At 41.4% G+C, this 27,135-nt stretch overlaps 1 protein-coding gene and 1 long non-coding RNA gene across 4 annotated transcripts in view; one reads left to right on the top strand and one right to left on the bottom strand.

Moving 5' to 3' along the window:
- Positions 1 to 13,612: 13,612 nt before the first annotated feature.
- Positions 13,613 to 27,135, top strand: part of GPR39 (G protein-coupled receptor 39) — a 64,533-nt gene continuing 51,010 nt past the window's right edge. The window contains exons 1-2 of one of the 3 annotated variants that reach the window (XM_048953763.1): positions 13,613 to 13,762; positions 13,972 to 14,848. In XM_048953763.1, coding sequence (XP_048809720.1) covers positions 13,981 to 14,848 — 868 coding nt within the window. In that variant the 5' untranslated portion in view covers positions 13,613 to 13,762; positions 13,972 to 13,980. Of the gene's footprint in view, positions 14,849 to 27,135 lie in introns of all 3 variants that reach the window. The other 2 variants (XM_048953762.1, XM_048953761.1) reach the window with 2 other exon arrangements.
- LOC125697104 (uncharacterized) lies at positions 20,621 to 22,858 on the bottom strand. The gene is made up of 3 exons (XR_007378681.1): positions 22,814 to 22,858; positions 22,529 to 22,628; positions 20,621 to 21,792 (listed from the first exon to the last, which is right to left on the bottom strand). It is a non-coding gene; the product is annotated as an uncharacterized LOC125697104 (long non-coding RNA).

Raw genomic sequence — 27,135 nt, 5'->3', positions numbered from 1 at the left:
GGAAAGATCTTTCATGAAATTGCTGCATTGTCAGTGTGGAAATAACACTAATATTCAATATGTCCCTCCTTTCGGGTTCCATTTCCAAAAGACTTCTGGTTACCTGGCAACCTATAAATGAAGTCTTTGACTTTTAAATAATACTTCATTGAGGTATAAAAAGCAAGATTTTTCCAAAGCTGAAATGCCAAAAGGCTATCTGAAATGAACAGCAGTCTTGGCAATGCCTACGGAGCTGACCACTGATACTCACACACATAAATGTGAAGGGAGCAATTTGCTAAACTCTTTAGTGGCTGTATGGATTCAATTTCGAGTACAGTCAGCATGTATTTTCCTAGCTGATTATTAAATTCAATTTGCAGATTCTTACTTAAGGTCACGTTGCTTTCAATAGGTAAATCATATTCTTCATCTCTTCCAGGAAAACCAGGCATTGGCTGCTCTCAGTCTCCTTTAATTTCTCTACCAGTTGGCTGCTGTTTCTGAAGTGTGGAAGAGAGGGATAAAAAGATAAGGATATTTAAAGTGGTCAGCATTATCCTGACCAGCCAAATATTTTGGGAGAGAAAGAGGCCAGCTCTACTTTCCTCCTCCTCCTGCTCTCATCTTAGAAGGAGTCCAATGCTGTGTGGATATTATCCATGTTTACCTGCTGAACTGAACGGAACATAGAAAGCCCAAAAAGAGTGTGGTCAGGATGTACCAGTTTTTCTGCCATCTGCTGAAACTATGGCTCAGGTACATCTTAAGTAGCAGCAACCTTATTCTATAGATGTAATCCAGTGTAAGTCAAACATTCACTACTGTCTTATGCATCAGTGGATGCGGTTGATTTCAGTTCTAATCCCCTGTAACTAGACCTTCCACCCTGCCTGGTTTTGTGATGAATCTTGTGCTAGAGAAGCCTTTAGAATGCATCTTACTGTGGTGAGTCTGTGAGGCAGGTCACCTGCCTCATAGCAGTCTCCTCTAATGATTGCCTCTCTGATGTTTAGCACCTGGGCAGCAGTTGCAATGCAGCCCTGCCAGCAGGGAGCTGCCCTGGAACCAGTACGTTGTTTTATGCAGCTCACTAAGAGACCCACCATGGCAGAGATTCTGTTCTTGCTTGGCCTTTCCCTTTAAAGTCTGAGTGTTGAAAGTCTTCTTCAAGTACCAGTACTTTTACTGTGGATAACTGTGAAGGTCATTGTGAAATATCTGGAATGTTCAAGCCAAAAATTTTATTTCCAGAAGTTCATCATGGCTGCAATGTAGTAGAACAACTTAATAAAATGTTTATACCAATGTCTGAAGTTCACAGTTATCTGAGAGCAAAGATATCTGTAGAATAAGTTATATACCTCGGCACTGAAACATTACTGTGATACAAAGGATACTGTTTGGCAGTCCATTGTAGGATGTGAAATCTAGCTGTGCAGTTTTTGCTTGAGAAATGCACTAACAACTTCTTTAACATACGTGAGAGTCACATGCCATCCTTTGGGCATTTCAGGCCAATCTGAGTCCTTTGGGATGAAAATTGGTGCAGAAAATGCTGCCTGTGCACCATTAACAACAAGTATACTTTTTCTAGTAGTGTGCTTGCAGTGGCTATTCAGATAAGGTGAAACTGATAACATATTTATTGTGTGTTTTACTATGTCTGTTCTTCTAGTGGAGTGCTCTGAAATTACAGCATGAAGGCTTGAGGTCTATTTCAGCAGAATCCAAAAGGCTTAATTTTCTATTGTTACAGAAGTGGTCAACTATCTTTATAAGCAACGTAAGAGAAGACAGAGAAGAGTCATTTCACACAGTTACTGCAGTTCTTAGGTAATAAGTTAGCAAGTGGTACTTCAGTATACATACATTCAGTTATGTCAGACTGCAAGAAGTTTAGCAGAATTCTGTTGAAGTTTGGCCTCCTCAGTCTGCATTTCTCTTCATGACTACCAAAAAATACGCATACCCAGAAGTACAAAAAAGCCTATATCAAAGCTAATCCATCAATTTGCTAAAATTGCAAATGGAAGTGATTCATCTCTTTCAGGTACTGGCTTCTTACTACTAATTCAGAAACAGTTGAGAGGTGTGGGGGAGCTAGAAAATCTCATTACAGCATCTTTTTTCATTCATAATTCAGTTGGATCTGGACCCAAACCTGTTGAAGAATCATTGCAGTTGATTGCAGTAGGATTGTACTATCTGGCCCTTTCCTACACACACAGAGAAGAGCTTAGAAGTGAAATACAGCCATGTGGTGCAATAGAATATTCCAATCAAATCATAGCCAAATCCTTCAGACTCTGTTCAGGCATTAGGCAGGTTCTGTTTGTAGTGATTCAGAAATACTCAATATTCAGTGAAGTTTTTTGTTCAGTACCACAGAAGGACGAACTAAAACAAACTTAAAGCAGCAGATTTGGCTATCTTGTAGTCCGCAAAACTTTAAATGAGTTTTTTAAAAGGCCATCTCTGCCCTTGTGATTATTATTTTTTCTTTTTTAATCGTGAAATGTGGGGTAAAGTTAATGTAATAGCATATTACAAAAGCTTGAAAAGCCTTATGTGGGTGAGGAACAATATTCTTAGAGTTATGTCAGTCTTGGGCAAAATAATGGGAAAGTTGTTAAGGGATTTAAATGATAGAGATTCGAAGGACAGAAATATAATAAATGCTAATCAGCATTGCTAAATTTGCAAATGGAAGTGATAATGGCTGTGCAGATTTTGATAATATTTTTCATATATTCTGATGAAAAATTTTGCATTCTGCAGCTTCAGTGAAACATGCATTTAAAGTGTGCTAACGGGTGGAACTCAAAAATGAGATATTATGGCAATTATTACTGAACTCTTAAGGTGCTCTAGGATGGTCAGCTCAGGGAATCTTAAGCAATCAAGTGTTTGGAGTCTGGGAGGTGTCTGGGACAGGAAGCTTGTCTGTATTTCAAACCACACCTGAAAGTACTGGATGTTTGCATCAGCTATAAATACATGAACTAAAGGCTGGGGCAGCGATATAAGGTGGGAGTGAGATACACCAGTTTGCTGTGTATGGCATTTGGTAATCTGAGCCCACTCACAGAATGCAACCAGTGCAGAAGGATAAGCTATGAAGTTCATGTCTTCAGAGGAAATAATTCCCTGAAGAACCGCAACTCTAAAGATGTTTTAGGAGGTCAAATGAAATTCAGTGCAACTTGATGGAATACTGCAGCAGAAAAGGGGAGGAAGAAAGGAGCGTAAGCTGAAGGACAGCTAACAGGACTAAGAAGGCATGCTGCCTTGGTGAGACTAAAGGCAGTCATGCTTTCTGAAGTGAAATGCTGGCTTAAAAGAGGTAAAAAGTTGACGACCCTGAAAAACAAACAAATGTGACCAGAGTGCTGGAGGTAACGCCTTGATATACTAGGGAAGAAGTAATCAGGAAGACCACACGGAGATGATTGTATGGGTGACTGGGGTACACTGCAGTTACTTTTTCAAAGGCAGTTTAACTTTGAGTCACAACAAGAACGAGTGTTTGGAGGCAAAAATCCAACGAGTTCAAATGTGAAACTAGAGTCTCATTTTTAAGAAACTACAAAGAGAAATGTCGATGTCTTCATCTCTTGAGGTCTGCAGGTTAAGGCTGGAATAGAAGTGTTAGCCAAACAGAAGCTAATGTTCTTACTGCAGGGAAACTGGTAATTGTCATGGGATCCAACTAACCTGTTCATTTCTGATCTTAAATTTAATGAACCTATGAATGAAAAAGCAGAACTTTCATTGAAGACAGTTAAATTTTGCCTGGAGAAGTACTGCAGCATAATTCCTATTTTTTGAGAATTGGACAAAATTCTTGGTTCTGAATACAAATCCTGCCTTACAGTCCTGCTGTTTGCACACACTGCACAATTCTGGAGTTACTTAATTATAATTAGCACAGCATTATGAATCCACAACACTGAAGAACAGGAGGTGTAATTTAGAGAAATCCTTATGGGAAGGATCTTGTAGGAGATAAAAAGGAATTACAGTCTTTCCGTAGACTAGTAAGACAAATCATGGCATTCTGATGCAGCTGTGTTTTAATGTTGCAAGCACAGAATTCTGCAGAAGAGTTTTGATTTCCCAGTGCTATGGGGCTGGGGAGAAATTTTGGTTTTTAACTTATATCTATATGATTCTTTTCAGTTCCTTAAGGCTTTTCAATAAAGTGATGTGTTACAGAATCACTGAACTGATCAGCTTGCTGTTTTGGGATTATTTTCTTTTATGCTCATTAGCAGTTTAACCTGTCAAAAACAATTATTAAGCAATTTGTAACGTACTGAATGCATAAATGGTCTCAAAAAACCTTGTGACTAAAAAGAGTGATGACAAAAAAAGAAGAGCAGCAACATGCTAGAGTTTCTGTATTTCTAAAAATCCATAATAATTTGTTCCCCAAAAGTCAGAATACGGGGAAATTTGGAAAGTCAGAATACGTGAAAGTTATCCATCTGGATTTTTTTTAGAATCTCTCTGCTTTGATGAGTGTTACCATCTTGTGCAGTGGCTCTTCTGCTCAGGCAGAATCCCATGCAAAGACAGCAATGCCTTCAGCTGTGTGACCTGGTATCAGAAGGGGTTGTTGCTCCTGCTGAGCTCAAGGTCATAACAGGGAGGAGCGCTCTTAACAGAAACCCTCCAGTTGGCAGTAGCTGGCTCTAACAGATTCACTGCAGAAAACAACATCGGTATGATACTGCAGAGACGAGGCTTTTTCCTCTGCTTATCAGCATTTGAAAACTGAGCTGACCCTTCTGTTCACCCTGTAGCAAATCCCAGGAGAAAGGTGAAGTTTTATGCCTCAGGGTGGGGGAGAAATTCCTCTCCCCAGGGGAGTAGTTTTCTGCATTTCTGATAGGCATTGTGGAGAGAACATTTTTGAGGACATATCCAAGTTCTCTGAGAGGGACATGCCTCCCGTTGGTTTGAGAAGCTGGATCTATCACTTCCCACATCTTAAAAGTAAGACACACAAAGCCTTGGAGAAAGCAGTCTCCATGAGCAATGCTGCAGTCGAAGTGGAAATAAAACAACAGTGCTTTACACAGCACGGTCTCAGAAAGGGTACAAGCGTGACACTATTCCAGTATGTTTCAATGTAGAAGACAAATGATCTCGGTCAATAACAGCAAAGTGAGCAAATAAATTAACTTGTATTTTCACGTAACAAAAGGAAATGGCTGTTCTGACCACATTTAGTGCTTCCTCAGCTCTTTCTCACTGGGTTCATCCCATAGTGGTGTTAAAGACATAAAGTACTTATATTTAACGCTGACATTTGTTTTTACTGCAGTACTATGTAACTTCTAGAGCAGCAACCTTCAGTTTAGAGCTTCCTAAAACCCCTGCAGTCTAGCTTGACCTCAAGGTCAATCAAGTGAGATTGACCTCTTAGGACTACAAGTGCCAAAGAAGGAGAGAAACATCAACATCACTTGCCAAAGGGTCAAGGCCTACAGTTAGACGTGTGTGAAAAAGTGGTCTTTGGCTTTGTCTCTTGAAATGTCATCTTGGGTACAGGCCTTCTACCAAGCATCTTTCCTGGATTAAATCGGAGTATGGCTTCTTGCTATTCCTTCATGGCCTCTGCACTAGAGTCACACTGCAAAATGAGTCAGTCATTCATTTGGAGTCTTCTGTACAAGTTTCATGATTTTGCTAATGCATTTTAAACACAACTTACACATCAAAGAACCCAAGACAGACTTTCCAACTTGCAACTGCCTACATATAAAACACTTCTTAAGAGCCCTTTCTGACTTAGCATTCTTTTCTGATTTTGATTGGTATTTTGCTGCCCCAGGATTCTTTCTTCCTAGACATTCTTTCTTTTCTCTAGGTGTGCCGAAATCTGAGTGATAACTTTGTGTTTTTACAGAGTCCATTTCCTTCTATCTGGGTAATATCTGGAGCAAACATCTGGAGAGATTCTATTTCTAGGACAGTATCTCCAGATAAACATTTGATAAGGAGCAGAAATTATTTAGGACCAAACCACACAAAGTCCATCCTGGGAAAATCATTTCTTTTGGCCTAGAGCCAAAGCTTTTACCTCTATAAATCAATGTCCTGTAATACGGGTGACTCTTGAGCAGTCTGTATTGCTAGCTCTTTTCTGCATGCAGTAATTCTTCCCGATAGCTCTTGAGTCAAATTGAAGACTGGAAGCCAGTATGTACACAGTGATTGTATTTGTCTCTTTACATATTCTCTCTATATTACAGATGTTAATTGTATTACAGAATCATATACTAGGTTGGATTGGAAGGGACCTTAAAGGTCATCTAGTTCCACCTCCCTGCCATAGTCAGGGACACACAAGGAGACTTTTTGTCAGCAGAGAAACAGGTACTCATAGGGCTGTAGGCATATTTTGCACCTCTTCCTAAGGATGGCATTAACTGGGTCAAGGTTCCTCTGAGGAAAATCCTCACTGACTTCAGGCAATCCTGTGGTGTGGTGCCTGATGTCAGAGTGGGCCTTGTGGGAGCAGGTTGGCAATTGGAGCTGTTGGAAGTACCTCTTTCTGTACTATGAACAGCTCACCAAAAATCGGGGATAGAGCTGTTGTTGAAAGGGAATGAGGGGGAGAAAATTACAGATTGAGAGTGCAAAATAAAAATAGGGATCACTAAAATATTTTCACATGAAATTTATGTAATTCATGCTTCAAAAGTTACCTAATAGCAGTTAGTCTGTTTCAAACAAAGAAGTTTTTGTATTTTTCCAAAATAAAAAAGCTCTGCTTACCTAGTATGGGAAGTTACCACGATTTATAGATCATTTATTTCTACTGTAAGGTAGTTCTGTTTGTACTTTAATAACCACTTGGCCAGAATAGAGTACTGCAGTAAACAAAGGTGAAAATACTGTGGAAAAAACAGTTTGGGATCCCATTTCCTATTCATTTCCATGTTCACCTTGAGGATTTGGATTTGTAGGAAGGTGACCAGCCACTTCCCACATCAATATTTAGTAGAGGAATTAAAAAAGAAGTAAAAGTTCCAAAGATAAAGTTAGGCAAACAGCACGTCTAAAGCATATGAGGAGCACCCCCTCAGAGATGTGGAAAATAAGCATTACAAGCATCACAAATGTCAACTCTTAGGTATAGGCTGTGCTCTAAATTTAGATCAGCTCACTTCTGCATTTGTTTGCTTTGTATTTTTTTTGCTTGACTTACAGTAACCAGTATAGTACTAAATTGCCAAATGGTCCCGTTACACTGTTTATATTTGCTTCTGCATTTCAGTGACAGCTTAAATGCAGAGAAGAAAAAGTGCAGCTCTTCCATGAGTCAATATGGAGGCAGTGTGGAAGTATGTCACTGCCGCACGGTTAATTCAGGACATTGCTCAGTGTCAGTGGGGGGTAGGAGCCAGGCAGAGCTGCTGAGGACTAGCAAAAACAAGTTTTCTGTGCTGGTGGGGCCCTGGCTTGGGGCAATGATCCACTCTGGAACTCCGCATCATCTCTCGTGTCCTCAGGCTGCAATTTGAGGCCCTTCAGTCTTGCTTCCCCAGTCACCTGCATAGTGACTAGTACGTGTGGAACTTTACATCAGATGCAGCATGCTGCTGCTAGCTCAAACTGGTTTGCTTCTGACCTGCAGCAAGTCTGTAGCCTTAATAGTCAAGCACACATCCTCCAAAACTTTCTCAGGTTTTCCCAACTACTATGTGCCCAGGCAGGGCAATAGCCCAGCATGCAGCAGCACAGAACACCTGCCCCAAGAAGCCCTGCTCATATGGACCAGAGTGAGAACAGCTTGGATAAGTATTTGGAGTCTGGTGTCTCAGCTGGTCAAAGCGACGGGAGTTCAGTGCCTCACAGACCCTGCAGCAATGGCACATTGTGGAGCTAAAACTCCAAAAAATTCACTTAGTGCTCTGTCTGCAAATAAGAACTGAAGCCCGTCTTCTAGCCAAATTGGAGGTATGACAGATTCTGTGTTTTTTACTTATAAGCCAAGATGTGGCATTCCCTACACCGATAAATTGCTATGTAATGTTAATTGCCAGCTCTACCCAGAGGTATCTGCATCATTTCAGCAATAGTTGAAGCATTTTACTTTCCCTTACAAGCTACCTGAAATTGAATTTGTTGAAATTCCTTCAAGGGAAAGAGCTATGTAATGATAAAATACAATTTCCTTAAAATGAGAAGTTAGATAGTGTGAGCTTTGGCATTATGTACATATCGTAAATGAGAAAGAACAGAGTGGCAGAAGTGCTCTTGCCATGGTGACATGCTGCTAGGACTCCTTAGATGAAGGTCAGAAAGCCATCATTAGCTTGCTTCAGGCTGAACTCCATCAGCTGAGTTTTGAAGAGAGGCAAAATGATTCCATAATAGCTCAGCTGGGCATAAGTGCTGATGGTGATGAGGTGGCAAGCACAAGAAGGGAGCAAGAAACCATTTTTTTGTTTCTCTTTGCAATAGTAAAGCTTAGCATAGTTAAAAAGAGAATTTTCAGGAGACCATCAATCAACTATCACAAAGAGCAAACCATGAATATTTTGTAGAAGGTTCTTGGTTTGTTAACAAAGAAGAGCATGCACTGTGAGTTGCAGCTTTTGTATCTGCATGTGACAGCCATCTCCATAGATTACTGACCTGACAGACGCATAACTAAAGTCATGGAGAATTCAAGTTATTCAAAGCTGCAGTTTTAAAGTTCATTCTATCTGGTAAGTTTAGGCAACTAGTTGTATTCAGAGAGAGGTCTGAAGAGAGAATAAATGGAAGGCTTACCCTTATGCTAGGCTCATCACAAAACACCAGAAGGAAGGATCTCCAGATGAGATCCTTCCCCACTGGTAGCAGCTCTTAAATAGGTCTAGGAGGAGTGCAGCCAGGCTCCACCCCTTCTGGCAGCACAGGTGAATTGCCTTCACCTGTGCTCCTCTGGCTGACTGATGGCTCGCCTCAGGTGATCAGTCAGAGGTTCAGGCCGTGACTCAGCAGTTCCCATACAATGTGCATGCTTTTTGTTTTTAAGTCACAGCTCCTTTGTCAAACCTGGGAAATGAACAGACTCGGTTCCTTCAGTAACTCATTCCCAAAGGATGCAAAAAGGATTGTCACATTTTGGGAGCAGACTTTCTTTTCCGAGCCTTTCTAATCAGCTTCTCTCTGTTTGGGGCCACAGCTGCTGGCCTCTTTTTGCCTCCTAACAGCTACAGCAATATCAAGGGAGGCAGAGAAGTACCTCTCCTCCCTGACTCCAGGAGTAGCAAATCACTTTCTTACCAGGCCAAGTGCACTCCGACCTGATTGCAGCAACCTGCAGACTGGAGCCTTTGGTTTGCTCCAGACAGCATTGTGTTTGTGTGAAAGCTTTGATCATCTTCACTGTTTTAATTTACCTAGGTGATCAGAAAGCAAGGGGCTTGTTCAAGAATTTCAGATACAACTAAGCACAATAACTGCATGTTTTGGCCCTGTAAATGTATTTGAATTATTTTGAATTACATCAGCTAAGCCACCAGGACGAGTAGTTACAAGCTGTGTAAATACATTTCTTGTTCTGCGTGCTACAGGTTATGCAAGGAGTTTAGCTGAAATCCAGGGTGGCAGTTAGGAGGCTCAGGTGTCTTGGATTAATCACATAGTCTCATCAGCGCCACCAATTTCTCCCCTTGTTGCTTGCCAATTTGTAAAATATACTGGAAGAAGTGAAGTGCTTTGATCTATTTATTTATATGGAATGATTTCACACAGAGATCACTTTTTACCACGTGTCCTGGAAACACTTTTGAAAACCCCCTCTCTATCCTGCAGATGAGCAAACAGTATGTGATGTTCCAAGAGGATAGCATTACAGCAGATAACACGGTATGTAATTAAATAAAAGATGGCAGTTTTCCATATGTCACCTTTCTAGAGGTAATCTAATTAGATAAGAATTAATTATGGATATGCAGGTTACGTGTCACATCCATTGCTGTGATTGCATAACCTAGTCTCACACTGCCAGAAAGAGCAGAGCAGTTGTTAGACTGTGTTGCCTAAGAATGAATTCCTAGGGAAATGGAGAGGAAATACATCTTGCAAATGAATTCTACTTACATAGAGTATTAACTGTCAACATGGCCTACCAATGAAGAAAAAGAAAATTCAAGAACAACTCACCAGAATAATATAAAGGGACCTTAACAGTAAAGAAGAGGCTTGTTAGATACTGAGAAAGCTGAAGGAAACCATGAGTTAGCTGAATTAATCATGTTTTTAATGAAAAATAATTTAGAAAGCCAACATGAGCTGTCTCCAGCAAACTGATTTTTTTAAAAATATTTAAAATCATTCCGTTTCTTCACTTTTGTCTGCGTTCTTTCTTCCTCCCATTCCTGCAACATTTTTCCCTCTGCCTGTGAGGATCACAGTAGCTGCCTTCTGCAGAACAGCAATCTCATTTTGTTTACCTTGTGTTTCAAAGAGAATTGAACAAGCCCAGGATTCGCCTTCTCTAAACAAATACTGGCAAGACAAAGGTATCGCAGCTATTCTAGGGACAAAGGGTTTGTCGAGATGGAGAACGGTGAAGACTGGCAAGAAAAGAAGAGTCAGTGTGTTTTTATCTGGAAAAAAAGTTAATCCTTTTCACAACCTCATTTTCTTTGCTTTAGAGATAGCTCTCCTTTTTCATTTAAGTTTTAGAGTTTTTCATCCAAAGGAACTGAGAAGCCAAGGTGTTTTCTTTGTTCCTGTCAAGTAGCTTGAACAGTCTGAGAACAGAAACCAGTCAGAGCAGTGTGATTAGCTTAGCCAATTAGGGTGGATTTGCATATTCAAAACAGAACTATCAAGAAATAATTCTGCAGAGATAATGTGAGCGTGGCAATGCCTGTCTGCCAGTCAGTGCATCCTGGCTCCTGTGCTGTGCGGTAATTGAGAAACAAACACGGAATGAGTCTGAGATTGGGCACCCACAGCCAATCCACGTGCTGGCAACGTGCAGCTTGGGAGGGAGGTGTATTCACAAGGCAGAAGCTTTATGACACCCCTGCACGCTGGAAAAGGTTAATCTACAATCCATTTACATAAAATGCAGCAGTCTGTCAAATGTGTTGGTTCTTCAAGACTCCTTCCAGCTACAACTTGTGCTAGCTACCACTGTGTGCTGACTCAAACCTCGTCCGGAGTTTTGGGCTTCGTGGCTTTTTATGAGATGGCAGATGACTGAGGCCTGAATGCCCTGCTGCTCTGCCCTTCAGCTCAGCCAGGTGCACAGCGCAAGGGGAGGTGAGCTTTGTGCAGCAGCCCAAAGGGCAGGCCATAAAACTGCACTCTTCTGTCCCAGCAGGCCTTGCAGCAGCAGGGTGTTATCCAAGGAGCTGGCAAGAGAGCAAACAGTCCTTCAGGAAACCTTGTAGATAACAGACCAGGGTGGATGATCACTGCAGCTTTATTATCACTGAAAGTGAAAAATCACCTTATATGCTGTAGCAACGACAGTGTGTGCTCCGTTTCCATGCTTCTCCTGGTACTGCTGCATGGTGTCCTTACCAGTAATTGCAGGCGAGCATTGCTGTGGCCTGCATCTTCTGAACGCTCTGTTTATTTATTGAGGGGCTGACAAGTTGCTGTCTGCTGTGTGCAGCAGCCACATATGGTGATTTTAGAAAGATACACGGTGATGCCTGTCCTTAATTCTCCTGACTTTGATGTTGGGGGCTGAAGTTGCAGAGTCCAACTGCCACAGATCAGGTTAGGAGAGGCGCAGTAGGGCCTTCACCCAGGTACAGCTACACAGGCTGCATGCTCTTCCAAGACTGCTAAGGAAAGACAGCAACACAAAAATTAACTTGTACTCACTGCTACAGAATCTCAAGGAAAACTTAGCAGAATCCTTCAAATTAGATTATTCTACAAATCATAAGATTATAAACTGGTGCAGTATTTGCCAGAATAAAGATTATGTGCTTGCAGGCTCCATGCCACATAGAGGCATTAGGCACATTTAGTTGGGCAGGAATGTCTCCCTCCAGGAAGATAATTTTTTTATAATTGTTCATGATAGGGATTTTTTACCTATTTCTAGAACGCTCACTGCTAGTTTATCTAGTCCACTGAATCAAGTAGGATTTTTCTGGTCTTACTTTATGAATATCCACAATTGTCTCTTTCCTTCCTATTCCCGTTGAGGCACCAGCTTTTTATTAGAAAGTTAATAAACTTTGTGTATGTTCTAAAGATAATATTGAAAACTGCAAAATTGTGTTCTGCATTTTATAATTGGTGTGGAAAAAAGGAGGAGATCTAATCCTATTGGGCCTTCTTTGCTCTCTTTTGCTCTCTCTCTCCCTTTTTCCCCTTTGATGGTAAGCAGCAAATTTTAATTAGCTTCATTTCCACAATTCAGTCATGCATATGTAATCTTTGTTCACACTTTTATAAAGTAAAATTAAGTGAAAGAAATTGGGTAATAATAGAAAGCTTGTCTGAGCAGAACAAATGTGAATTATCAAACATAAGGAAAGATGACTGGGACTACAGGGCTTGAAGTTGTGCAAGGTTTGAGGTGATTTTTCTAAAACAGAGCTGCATAAATAATGCATAGAAACAGGTGCTGATTATCCTGTTTTGGGCATCTTTTGTTCATTATGTACTTGGGCTGCTGAGGTACAGTGATAACCAGTGAATGTGAGGAGACTGCTTAATAACAGCTTTCTAATGTTTCTCTTTTATCATGAGCTGAAAGTGTCACACGAGCTCGTCTAGTTAATAAAAATCACTTTGTGAACCCACTGTTCTTAGATTTGGTGCTGGAGAAGATTGCTGTACTGGGCCATTCTTTTGATTATAGCTGCAAAAGTTGTTCTGCCATTTTGCATTGTAATTTAAAGGTTTCCTAATCCATATACACACCCTCTAATTAAATGTTTCCAGGGGTTACCTTGGGAGCCTTCAGTGCTATGGTTTGAAACTAAAACTAAAGAGCGCATTAAATTCATTCTCCCTGGGGTGAGACACGAGAGGGAAGTACGTTTTCATCCCCTGCTACTTCTGATTAGTAGAAAGTATGAGCATAATTGGGACTACTAACTTCACTCTTTTTGTTATCTGATGTGAGAAGATGGAAGTTTAAAGGCAGACAATCAATGTGTCTAAATCTGGAGTTCGATTTATAACTTGTGAGAAGATTCATCAGCAGGAACTAAAAACCAGAACCTTCTGTGGAAGTAAATTGGTCCATGGCCACAGAAGCTGCATAACAGACACCACAGCACAGATGCTGAGGTCTTCATTAAAGGATATGTAAAGTAGTGAGGCGCATTGGTGTCACTGCATAGAGAAGTAAAGTTTGCAGCCCAGTTAATGTTAAACTTATGAGCAGATATTTTCCCCTCAGTGCTTGTTCACGCACTCAGCCTCACCCCACCAATCTAACAGGTTTAGGAGAAGCACCTTTTTTTTGTCCCTGAGAAGGAATTCTTATTACAGGAAGTGATTTCAGACTTGGGCTTTTTTTTTTCTTTTTTTTTTTTCCTTCCCCTAACTCTCCTTTGCTATCAGCGACTGGGAGCAGGCAAGATTTAAGTTAATGGTTAACAGGGCCACACAGAAACTCTGACTTCCTCCTACTGAGGTCAGGACAGAAAACTGCCTCTGCTCGCAGAGGAAGAGACGAGAGCTGAGCAGTTCACATCACAGAGGGACTGGGGAGCAGTAGCTTCACGCAATAGAGAAAAGAGGAGGAAAATCCGAAAAGAGCAAGAACTGTTTGCTGTAAAGATTGGTAAGAAACAAGATACTTTCTTTCTCACTTAGATTATTGACTCAACAGTTGTTGCTAACAAAACCCATAGGTGTGGCTAGTTGAGACGATTTCATCGTACCTGACTGCTTGGACTTGTGTGTATTTGTGTAGGGAGCAAGGTGAGAAAAGATTGATTTGCGGTGGTATCGAACATCAGAGTGGCTTTTCCTCCCTCTTCCTCCTCCTAGAGGTTGCTGATGGCTGAACAGACACCCTCTTCAGACTGTTCTCATCTCATTGACCACAGCCACATCCCTGAGTTTGAGGTATCTCCTTGGATCAAGATCACTTTGGCCTTGCTCGACATCTGCATCTTTATAGCAGGCATCTTGGGCAACAGCATCACCATCAAGGCTACCAGGATCCTGCAGAAGAAAGGCTACCTGCAGAAGGAGGTCACGGACCACATGGTGAGCCTAGCCTGCTCTGACCTGTTGGTCATCCTGCTGGGCATGCCCATGGAGTTCTTCAGTGCCATTTGGAAGCCCTTTGCCACCCCAAATGGCAATGTGGCTTGCAAGCTCTACTATTTCCTCTTCGAAGCCTGCAGTTATGCAACTGTGCTGCATGTGGGCACCCTCAGTTTTGAGAGGTATGTGGCTATCTGCCACCCTTTCAAGTTCAAGGCAGTCTCTGGGCCCCGTAAAGTGAAGATCCTCATCGCTTTTGTCTGGGGGACATCTGTCCTCGTGGCTCTGCCCCTCCTCTTTGCCATGGGCACAGAGTATCCACTGGAAATCATTGAGGACTATCAAGGTGCGACTGCCTGTGCCAAGTCAGCTGCCAGACACCACAATCCTGAACTAAAGAAAAACATGACAATCTGTACCAGCCTCTCCTCCAAGTGGGCCATCTTCCAGGCCAGTATCTTCAGTGCCTTTGTAGTGTACATCATAGTGCTGGGCTCAGTTGCCTTCATGTGCCGCAGCATGATGAAAACCCTGATGATCTACAAGAAAGGAACTGTGGCAGTGAAGGGTGAGCCTGGACAACAGGAGCAGTACCTAAGGAAAAGCGAGAGCTCAGAGGGCAAGAACTCCAGGAGACAGATCATTTTATTCCTGGGTAAGAGACTCCTCACCCCTGCCCTCTTTCCAAAGAAGGGAAGGAAACCCAGGAGCTTCTGTCTTAGAAAGTTTTTCCGCATGAGGGATCTATGGCTCAAGGGGGAAAGGAATACTATTGTTTACAGTGATATGTTTTAAGAAACCTGATTTCCCTATGTGTTTTTGACTGTGTTGCTAGAAGAACTGGGAGGGAACATGGAAAGAAAAATCCATTTACTGTCTAATAGGTATGTTGTCTGATAATAATGTATGCCTCTGTGATGCAGAAGCGGTAACAGTGTATTGATGCTTGACCTGTGGGGTAGCAGTAGGCACAGTTGCCAGGATATAAAGCAGCTCTATTTGCATGTCCTCCCATTAAATTACAAATACGTGCATATTTAGTAAGACTCTTGATAAGAAGAAGGACTGCTGTGCAACATCTAGAGTTTGTCCCACACTGAAGGCAATTACTTACTAACTCGGGGTGCTCTCAGGAGGGCACTTACTTAGCTGGGGCTCTTGTGGCTGTGTTGCATTTGAACATTAAGAAGGCTGGGCTGGAGAGCTGATTTGGTCTTGCAAATAGCTATTGCCCTCTTTGGGTTTTTTTTTTTCTTCATGGTTTTATTTGAAGGTCTGTAGCCTTGGAATTATTTGATTCTGATGTCTTTTGCTGCATTTGTCAGACAAAAACTAATCAAGCTGTCATTTCACCAACTTGGAATCTTTCCGGGCTGTGATCCATGCATTCTCCATGTTGATGCTCTTAGAGGCACGCTTAATCATGCCTTGGCTGAATCACGGGTAGTTCTTGTTTTGTTGAGTTGCTCAATAAGATACTGGCTATAATAAATGAGCCATCTTGTGTGCAAACGCACAGACCCAGAATTTCTATACTGCTTTTTGGTGCTCTGCTTGATGTTGAGAGGGGGGGGTTAAAACTCGTGGGTCTGTCCTCTTCTAGAGCTTTGTGTAGATTAGCTTTTTTGTTAGTGTTTTGTTTTGTTTTTTGATAGGGCTGGTAACTTGAGGTTGTGGGGAAAGGATGGAGCTGTGCTGGCGCTGAGTGTGATGAGGGCTTCATATAGGAGATCATGGAATGGCTTGGGTTGGAAATAATCTTAAAGATCTCCTACTTCCTTCCCCCCTGTCCTGGGTTGACAGGGATGCCACCCACTAGATCCAACCTGACCTTGAACACCGGCAGGGATGGGGCATCCGTAATTTCTTTGGGCAGCCTGTTTCAGAGTCTCATTTCACTCAGAGTAAAAAAAAATCCTCCTAATATCTAATTATATCTCCCCTCTATAAGTTTGAAGCCATTCCCCTTTGTCCTCTCACTGTCTGCCTGGGAGATGTGACACTTAAGGCTGCACAGAGCTCTTCCTCATGCCTAGGGTTCACTTAGAGAAGCAGTCATCTTGTGCCAGGTGTCTGTGAGCTGTGGACAAGAGACCCCATGTCACGGTGATTGAAAGGACTCTTGATATCCTTACTCCCCTGGAAGTACTGACTGCTGGGGTAGCAGCTTAAAGCTGCAGCTAAATACAGTATGTTACACAGATGAAAAAGAGATAAGGCTTTGCTCTTTAAGTTAAGTGCTACTGTGGGATCCTTAAATGTCTGTGGATCTGGCTGCTCTTGTAAATTGCCATCCACAGCTACATCAAAGTCTAAGATCCCAACTCTGTAGAAGTTCTGGCCAGGTTGAGAGGTTACTGAGGCTTTTCTTCCTCTCCTTGGCTGTTGTTCTTGCTTGGTGACAGTCCAGTGTGGAATGGAGCAGATCCATCGCTGCTTGCGGAACTGTTAAGAAGCTAAATGAAAGCAACCAGCTTGTCCTCTGTCTCGAGGGAATTCGACACCAATATCTGATGCTTTCTCAGCTTTTTGGAACAAGTAGATACTTCTGTGAATTCCCCAAAACTATTTCAGGCATCTTTCAAATGGCTCTTAATATGAGTCTTGCTAATTAACTTCTGTTGGGAAATAAATTAATAAACTGAAGAGGAAGAAACTCTAGCCTGTATCCCTGAGAACAATGCAAAGCAATTTAATTTGGAGATCTCATAAGAGTGATGCTGTAGGGCAGTTTTAACCCAGAATAAATGAACATATAAATTGTTTACAAATCGCTGAATTTAAATATAGTGATTTAGAAGTCCTCTTTGTTTTTCATTTAACAGATGGGTCAAATTAAAACAAATATTTGCTCATTTACAACATATTTCACTTTTAATGTGAAATGTGAATGACAGCATATAGCAAGATGTCTTTGAACATTTAACAGCAATAAAAACAGTTTAGCATTTTCTAGTTGTTAAAAGTGGTAAGTTCAACAAAACAGAGATTAAACTCATAAATCTCCTTACGATGAGAAAAAGCCAAGCAGGAAGAGACACGAGATGGAACTGGTGCTTTTTTATTGTCATGTTTGGTACATTAGAAAGTTCATGAAAATGAATTGGAAATGTTGAAAGACTGCTTGCCCTGGGTGATACTGAGGCTTGCAGGACCAGCTGCAGATGGGCTGACACAGCTGTGGTGAATGAGGGTGACAAGGGGCCAAGCAAGGGGAGCAGCAAGGTGATGGGCAGGCTGTGCTCACCTGGGGAAGGGCTTGTGAAGGTCAAGTCCTTGGGCTTAAAGCCTGAAGAGGCTGGTTGAGGATTTGAAATGTTTTTTAGCTATGCTCATGGTAGAGAGGAGGCATTGGTTCAAGAACTTTACACCCGTTGCTGTAGAGGAAGTACTTCCAGAGGCAGTTCAGCTCAAATTTTGGTAGATTCCCTCCACTGGAGGAATGCAAAATTGTGCCACTGTTTTGGAGAAGATCACTTTTGCTTTTATAAAATAGGCTGTGCAGTGCTATTGTTTCCAGCTTCTTTCTCACTACTGCTGTTGGCAGTAATGTATTGTAAATACAATAGCATGTGCAAGTCTCTACATAGTATTCCTGCTCCTGAAGTTATGCATTTCACGCTTTTGGCTATACCAGGGCACACTTCCTGTAGTCTACGTCTGTGGTTTTTTTTTACTCATGAGGTGCCAGAACCCCTCTGCCTGCAGTGGGTCAGCCCATCCCTGTGAATGGAGCAATTCTGACTGGGCACTTGGTGAGTTAAGGCAGCCTGTAAAAGACAGAGCCAGCTACTGCAATAATTAGCAGTGTTGGTTCTTAGCTGAAACAGTACAAGTTAAAACTCTCGAAGAGTCACTATCAGGTGGCTGCTTGCTGGGAAGGGGGTTGGGGTGGGACAGGACAAGCCTCTCTACTCCCCCTCCATCCCTCAAAGTCCCCCAGCGGGCTTTGCTTTGGCACCAGCTACTGTGTGCCAACACTGCCTGCTGGCACTGGTGTCACCTAATTCCTTCCTAACCTGTTCACTACTACAAAGCCTTCATACAACAGCAGCTTGTCATCAGACTAGATCTGACTGACCTGGACTTGTACCCTGTGAAAAAGCAAGCTTCGACTGTCTCAAATGAAAAATTTATTGCTTCTGAAGCTTCTGTGGTATCTCTCTTGCCAGCTTTAGTTTTTGCTTCTGCTGAAGGCCTAAGCTATATTGTATGAGGCAGCTTCAGGCCTACCACAGTAAATAAACTGAAATAGAAAAGTCCTTCAGTGTTGCTATAGCCACTGCTTTTCTTTGTGTATGCATCCAGTTTCCCTTCTGGAACAGTGCTCTTCTCTGCTAGCACAGCAGAGGGGTCCTGCAACATGTGCTGCTAGGTGCTATGGGTACTTTGCCACTTGCCAGCCAGCAGCTGTGCAGCGCTTTTCTGTCTCCTGGCCATTCAGAGAGACAGCTGTCCATCTTGAGCTTCTTTCAGGAGAGAGAAGTACCAAAGAAATCCAACTGCTCTGAAATGGTTGCCGTAGATGCAGTCAGCAGGAGCTCAGCTGGAGCTACTTAACTGGAGACCACAGCTGAACCTGCCCATAAGCTAAAACTAGATGAAACTCAGAGTCAAAAACTCGAAAGATCTCTTAGAACATAAACTGGAGCACAATTTTCCCCTATATTCTAGTTCTAGGCAGATTAATGTTTCGCTCAGGAAAAAAGGTATTGTGTGTAGAAATAGCCTTTCTGAAGATGACTATGGAAATTTATTTCACAAGGCACTTGGCAATTGGATTTTCAGGAGGACAAATTACTTCAAATATTCTGCAAAAAATACATGGTTGCCACAGTATAACTTGACAATGGTGGAACTTCTGGTACAGGAAAATTAGACGCTTCTTCATAGGCTGGAAATTGGCTGCTTTTTTGTTTGTTTGTTTTTCTCTTTTTTTTTTTTTTCCATTACTGAGAAAGGTAAAACTTGGGGATAGAATAAAATAGAAAGAATAACATAATTGATTAGATTCCAGAAGAACACAGCTCCAGCTCGTGTTCTTTAAGCTCAGCTTCATTGACTCCTCTCAGTTCATTTCTTTAGTCATTCCACTCAGCTGCCTTTCTTCAGAGGCTTTGTTGGAGTGGTGCCTGAAGATAAATACATTGTAGGCTGTATATGATTTTCATCTTTGTGCTTTATGTGGTGTCTTCATCCATATACTCCCCTGAGCAGGGTTTCAAAATACATAAAACAAGCAGGAGTCTGTGTGCTCTAAAATGGAGCAGGCAACATGAGGCACTAGGACCAAAGGTCTGGCCATTCAGCTGAATGAGACACCCACCCTCTTTTGCAAGCAAGATTTTTGCTTTAAGCATTGCTTTCTAGGAAGGAGATCAAAGCAAGGGATTTTCTTAGTGGTGTTCAGGAACATTTGCTTTCCTTTTCTGCAAAGGTATTAACCTGATGTCAACAGCAAAACTAATGGATGCTAACGCATACTGGTAGCATAAAACCAAGGCTCAGCAGTTCAACAAGTGGCAGTGGAAAGGCTGCATTGAGGGATAACGGCTTCTTGGGCCAATTTGGTACAACCTACTCTGACAATCTGTGAGATTTAAAGAAAATTACAACAAAACACAAACACAGCCACAGGAAAATACACTCAAGGAAAATCTCCAGTCAAGGTAGTTGGATATTTTCAATTTTCCCACACTAATTTAAAAATGAACACAAGCAGAAACCAGCTTAACTTTCCTCCCTGTTGTAGAGAAAGCAATTTATATACTGCTACTTTTGACTGGACTCATGTACCAGAAGACTGTGCTTTTGATTTAAATAGACAGTCTTCTCCTCTTACACTGAGGGATGGCAAAATGCAACAGAAAGAAAAGGAATATAAGAATGGGGACTAATTGAGGCCAAAACCCCTAGGGTATCTAGGACTTTTTGTAGTTTTAATGGAAAAATCAATATGCGATTACAGTTTGCTTCAGAGTACTTAAAAATTACTTCAAAGTGAAGTCTGCAGCTTTAAACACAACCTAACCTGAAAACACTGTACTCAGAGAATCAAGTTCATCACTAGCGTAATCCTCATGATTCTCCATATGTGATATCCTCTCAGTCTCTGTGGGCATGCAACTGCTGTCTTTGCTTCTGTGAATGAGAAACCTGTGAGGACAATGCATGCTTTTGTGGTGCTTAGTGAAAAACTACAGCCATACTTCTGTCTTTCAGCTGATGCCTGCAAGGTAGCAGGTATTTCACCTGGTCTGACAATGAGCTGTAGATGTTGGAGCCCTGCTTCAGCCCAGCTCATCCCGTGGCACGCACAGCATGAGCATCTTTATGCTCTGCCATCTGTGTTGTCCAGGGGCTAAGTGAATAGCTGAGTTTTCTTAAGTACTTCTGTGCTGCACTTGCCTTTGCCCAAAGTATTTAAAGGTATTAACCTCATTAAAGACAGCTACTTGGCCCTAAACTTATTCATTATTTTCTCTTATTATCTCTCTTCTGTCTCCTTCATGAACTGTAGATAATACATTCGTATATCTTCTCCTCATACTTTGGTTGAGGAGTCTCCTGGCACACCCTGCTATGCACAGGAGAAGGAAAGTGGATTGGGGGGGATTTCTGCATTTGGGGAGCTAAGTTCTAATTGTCTTATCTTCTGAAAAATCCACTCCAGGTCACAGCAATGCCTCTCTAGGATGTTTTCTCACAAGCAGAGACATTGGGAACTGCCTTGTTCTCCAAAGAATGAGTAAAAAACCAGGAAGTTTTGTATCTGCCAAAGTGGAGAAATACAGATGTTGCTCCAGATATGAAATAGTAGATTATCCTTAGCTAAAAATCAGCACCCTGCATTGGGAAACCACATCCTACTGATTTTTGTCTACTGCCTTATTCTTTGGTCAATTCTCTTCACCATTAATTTCCCACTTTGTCTTGATGTCTCTTCTGAACCAGACACCGACTCAAGCACAAATTGCTCTTACAACTTCCCAGTTTAGTAAACAGGACTCATTTGTGGCAAGTTCACAGATGATTTATTGAAGTCTTCACCTGTGAAAATTAAATGCATTATCTATTCCTCTATTGTTTCATATTCCAATTATATCAAATTTCACTAAACGAAATCTTATTTTCCTAGCTGATGTTAAAACCATTATCTTTAAACAATGATTGCCAGCCTCTGCATTTTAATGGAAGAGACCTTTAATATCTGAGTACTTATTAGTAATATGAAGCTTTCGATTTTATCCTCAATAACTTCTTGATTTCCTAGAGGCAAAATTTGTGCTAGAAGCTGAGATGAACTGCCAACCAACAGGTTAAAGATTATTCTTGTCTCTTTTGCTGTTACATGCGAGTTGCTAAGCATGTAATTTAATGGATAGGTAGCAGATTTTTAAATAATAATAATAGTAAAAAACCACATGCACAAAAACCATTAAGAAGGAATTTCCAGAGAAAATAAACAGTTAAGATTTCCGCTGATGGTTGGCGTGACATGTAGCATCTTCTTAGCCTTTCCTCAGGGCATTGTAAGCATGTTTGTACTGCTGGGTGTCAGCCTTACACTTAAGTGAGGAAGCTGTTAGCCTCTGATCCCTGTTGCGGATGCATGAGTAATATGAAGGTCAAACCATTATGGATTAAATGAGTTTGCTGAGATCCTCTTAATCATATAGATACTAACTTGTAGTGAAAAGGTGAAACTGAAGAACAGCTCTAGTATTGTTATGAGCTAATTTTCCCTTACTTCTCCTTAAGTTGTTTCCAAGCAGTTTGTTACATTTAATTATCTTAAAAGTATTCTGTGATTTTTTTTTAAAGAAGATATTTAAGTTGAAATTATAGCTTATGGGGTTAGAGTTGAGTGTCTCTCTGAAATCAGCTGTATGCTTAGGGAAACTTACAGAGCAAGACAGTTCTGTTGGCACGCAGAAAATACTTGACCATCTGCAGACAGGTGCACATACGTAATTATTACCTGGAAACTCAACTATACTCATGTAAAGAACCCCAGGCACAGAGGTGTAGTAGAGAAGACAGTATTGTTTACCTGTCTGTAGTAGTCCTCACTCAGCATAAATGACTTTCTGTTCTTGTCTTTTATTTTTCATAGCTAGCTGGGTGCTGCTGAGGATGATTTTGATTTGGAGGAACATCTTGGAACTGTCCCGGTTGTTCCTTCCTAGAAAAATCTGTGGGTTTCATAGCTTTTCCATGAAGTATAATATTTGAGTTGTGGAACTTACTGTTGTGGAAACAAGATGTGAAAGAAGCAGGCTCCAAAGGGGATGAAATATAACCTTAAAGGATAGCGCTGTCAAGATAAGGATACAGTCTCTACTTCAGAAAGTCCTCACGTTGCTGAGCATCAGAAACTTCATGTGAATAGCACAGGAAAATCCCTCTATGATTGCTCCTTCTCCCACAGTCGTCTATGTGGAATTATTACAAAGAGAAGAGCGCTAGGTTTATCCCACTACATCTGCTCTGAATATTGCTGTATATGTCAAAACAGGCATACAGTCAATGAATATAAAGATGTTACAATTACGAAATAAACAAGAGAGTTTGGCAAAGCAGATTGTAATAACAAAAAGAGAATAGATAGAAAGCTTACCCACATCCTGGGCTTACTGCAAAACTCTGGAGAAGGGATCTCTAGAAGAGATCCTTCCCTACTGGCAGTCAACTCTTAAATGGGTCCAGGAGAGGTGCAGCCAGGCTCCCCCCCTTCCAGCAGCACGGGTGAATTGCCTTCAGCTGTGCTCCCAGGGCTGACTCATGGCTCGCCTCAGGTGGTCAATCAGAGGTTCAGGCCGTGATTCAGCAGTTCCCATACAACAGGCTAGTAATTGGGATTTGCCTTCAGACAGACAGAGGAACATGTGCTTTGTAAGACGGTGGAACAAAAAGATGTCAATTAAAATGCTCTCCCTGACAGGTCATTTTTCCTACACCGCCTACCCCAGTCATAAACTTAAAAAAAAAAATTTTTTTACATTCCTGGGTGTATTTTTTTTTTAATCTAGGGGGAGACACAGGATGTGTTGCTTTTGACAGCCTTCAGTATTTGCTGAATCTTTTCTTCCCATGCCTCACATTCTGTCTTTGCAGTAAAGAAAAGTATTGGGTTCCCTGATTTTGAAAAGAAAACTGAACTTAAATTTATCCCTTAAAGGCATTAAGAATGAAGATGTTCAAGAATGGAATCTCAAGGGAATGCTTGAGGTTAGCTAGAGAATAAAAGCTCTTGAAGTTTCTATGCCTGGTGCAACAATCAGGATTTAAACCTTCATGGTAACAAAAGCTTCTGTTCCCTTAGCATTAATGTATGGGGAGACCCAAACAGTCTTTGCTGTGTGTACAACTTTACCATGTCATGTTTTTAGCCAGCAGATAAGAACAATTGTTGTATGGTGAAGGACAAAGGCAAAAGAAAATGTGCTGTTCAAATGGAATTGTTTGCTTTTGCCCTTCAGATAGTGAAATATTGCTAAAAGCCTTTTGACATTCTGTCACAAGCTTATTCAGCAAATCATAAAGATCTCTTGGACGGAACACAGGTCTACCAGGACTGGATTGGGTTGTGTCAGAGATGTTCAAAAGATGATATTTCAGTAATCTTTTTGTCTTGAAAGTCTAAATACCTAAATTCTAGTGGTAGCAATGATGGCATCAACTCCTAGATTTGTAAAAGCATTCTTGGTATTTGCAGATATACACATACCCTTGGAAACTCTGATTGTTGATTTTAGGGCAGTAACTTTGCTACTAAAGCATAAAGGCTTAAAGTATATCCTTTTTTAAACTTGAACTTTTGAAAGAATGTGATACATAACAACCACATTTATTTAATGGAAGAGGGTTACTAGGCTGATTGGAGAACAGGGGAACAAACCTTTAATGAAAACTAAAATGAGGTTACCTTGTTTGATGTAGCGAAACTATGAATATGTCTGGCTTTGAGTCATATGTAAGCACACTGGGCCAGTGAGTACCGAGAAAGAGGAAAATCTGGTTTGTACTCTGACTTGAAAATCTTGCAGAACTGATCCAGTAACAGCCGTATGTGGAGTGACTGGGTGCAATCAATCCAATCTCATTGTAGGATGAATTAAGCTTAAAGCCTTGCTGTGCATCTTTAGAAGTAGCCCAGAGCTCCCCAACCTATTAAAGTTAGACCTTATGTCAATGAGTTTGCAGTTGCTGTTTTTTCAGTTGTGTAACCTGGGACCTTCCCTCCAACATGCATGAATCTTCCCCTTCAGCTTAGAAACTAGTTGAAAGTCTTAGCACCCCTGATTTACTTCGAATATATAGAGCTTTAAATCTATGCTGAGTATGGATTTGCTAATTTGTTCTATAAAAAGAGTAACCAGCAATAGAACAGCTTTTTCTTTTAGCTAAAAGAGATGCTTTTCTCAAATAGCTATCTGTTCATCTGGTGAGTACGAGGGACCATCACCCTTCAGTCAGAGTGATTTCTGAGCAAAGCCAGGTTAGTCCTCATCTCTGTGTCCCTCTGGAGATGTTTGACTGTGTATTTCATTTCTGTTCCCTGTGTCCTGTACGTGGAGGCAGCCATGGGAGGTGGTTGTTAGAAGTTGGTATCTAGAGACAGGAACTTTCCACTGTTGGGATTCCCTTTGCTTTTCCAATTCCTTGCTCATAGGCGTGTCTGCTGAATTCTAAGAAGCCTTCTGATAGCAACTTGAAATTCAGATGTCCCTTTTCTATTTGTCTTCTGGTCCAAGCCAACGTTTAAATGAATTCTTTTCTATTACAAAGAGCATATTGACAATTTAGGAATGTTGTACTGCAGTACAAATGCTCTGATATTACAGAATATTACCATGTTCTCTGCATCGATATAAATGATGGCGTTGGCACAAGAACTAATAGGTCTATAGGGGCTGTGAATGAGTACAGACAGAAATGAGAAAATTTCCAATCATGAGAAGGGCATGTTCAGGGACAACCTTCCAAGTGTAGGTATGGACCAAACTAATTTGGTTTCTGAGGTAGAGAGCATGATGGTTTCTGCAGGTCTGTGATTGTGATGGGCATGCCAGGAGTGGAGGGATGTCCCTGATCCTGAAGCCCCAGCCTCACTGGGTGGAAAGGAGGAGGTTCTATTTATCACTTTTTGCTGTGTATCTCTTTTAGGAGGGTGCTGGACTTGCAAAGAGGGTCCAGCAAGCTTACCTGAGGAGAACATTTGTCTTGGCAAATACCTGCCGGTAAAAGAGGACTTTCAGAAATCTTGTCTGGGACCACAGAACTTGCTGCACACGTGGCTCCCTGTCTGTAAATGAAGGATTGATTTCCGGCATTTTAGAATCTCTGAGTTGAGGGCAAGCTATCACCTGTGTTGATCTTCCCCTTGCTGCCACAGGCTCACCATGCCAGTCTGCCTTGATACTCTTTTCCACAGTAGACACGGCCATTAGTCGCTGCGTGTCTGATGACTAGCATTCAGAAACTTGCCTCTGAGTGCCTTTCTGCAAGAGAGAATTGCTTTAACCTTATCAAATGGAAGTGCAATTTAAAATGACTTAATGTTTATTTACTGACAGGCAAGAATGTCCTCTAAATTGACTGTCAAGGCATGAACACAGTGCGGTAGGACCAAATCATAACCTCTTGTTGGCTTTCAATCACTGTTAAGCTAGGGGAGTGGGGATATTATTTTGTCCTCACTGGATGTATGGATAGCAGTATCATTTTGAATTTTTATACAATGAAGTTATATTTGATATTTGCATAATTCAAATAGATGAAATCTTCAAGCAGGCACAGAAGACTTGATTTCATTAACTTGGGATGCAGCCATTCCCATCTCTCATGCAAATGGCAAATACCTTTCTTGTAAGTATACTTTAAAGATTCATTTCTTTCTCTAATCAAGTGGTGAAGTCCTGCCCATGGGAACCAGGTTTGATTTATTTTCCCTTCAGACTGAATAGCATGGACCTTATTTGGGTTAACTTCTGCCATGAAATGTCAGGCTAACCCTTCTGCGTGCCAAGAATCAGCCAAATGAGTTCCTGTTCTACGACACACTCAAAATGTACATGGTGCAGTTGTCCTGCAAATGTAGCTGTCAGCTCTGCTAAGCTCAAAGAAGCTCTGCCTATTGTCAGCAAGGATCTATTTTTACTGAAAGCCTGACCCTGAAAGCTGCTTTTAAAATTTCTCCTGGGCCTCGAATGCCGTAATTGATTACATTTATTTTGGTTTTAGCCCTTAACAATCAAGGTGAGAAATTGCTCCCAAATCAGTTAAGATGTTAGGAGGAAAGCAGCTTCTCTGTGACACGTGGACAGAGTCAAGGAGCCACAACAGGCTCTTGCAAGTTCCACAGAGCATTTACGATTCCTACCTCAGACATTAGCTGCCTTTCTTGAGCAAGTTTAAGAGCTCAGCACTTTGGTTCCTTGATCAGCCTGACTTGGCTGTTTTGTCTCGTTAAACTCTGCACTGCCCCTTAAAGCCTCTGAGTTCCTGTGCTGCTGGGCACACAGGGGCTGATAGGCAGGGATATATCTGCTGATAGGCAGAAGCAGTAGATCAGGAGGTGCCCTGTTTCTGGGGCTTTGTGTGACACCAAAAAGTTGGGCTTTCTGACAGTTGAATGTTGAATGTTCATGTGTACAATGTTGAAATGTTCTACACTTGTACAGAAATTCGTTTGCAAAGGCCCTTGATAACATGTCTTTGTCTTTGTCTTCCCCTTACCTTCCAGTATTGGATCCATCAGGTTTCAGGCCGCTTCCTCACACTTGGGAGGTACAACACACCAGAGAACTATTGATTGGCAGCATGTTACATTTTGGAAGCCCAACATAATAGAGCCTTAAACAATGTTTTAGTCTTAGGTCTTGTCTTTGTGTATCTTGAACTTTAAAAGCTTTTTTTTTTTTTTTTGGTATCAAAAAC

The sequence above is a fragment of the Lagopus muta genome, chromosome 8 (assembly GCF_023343835.1).
Source record: "Lagopus muta isolate bLagMut1 chromosome 8, bLagMut1 primary, whole genome shotgun sequence".
NCBI classification, from domain to species: Eukaryota; Metazoa; Chordata; class Aves; order Galliformes; family Phasianidae; genus Lagopus; species Lagopus muta.
The sequence above is the reverse complement of the archived record's forward strand: the minus strand, read 5'-3'. Positions and strand labels throughout refer to the sequence as shown.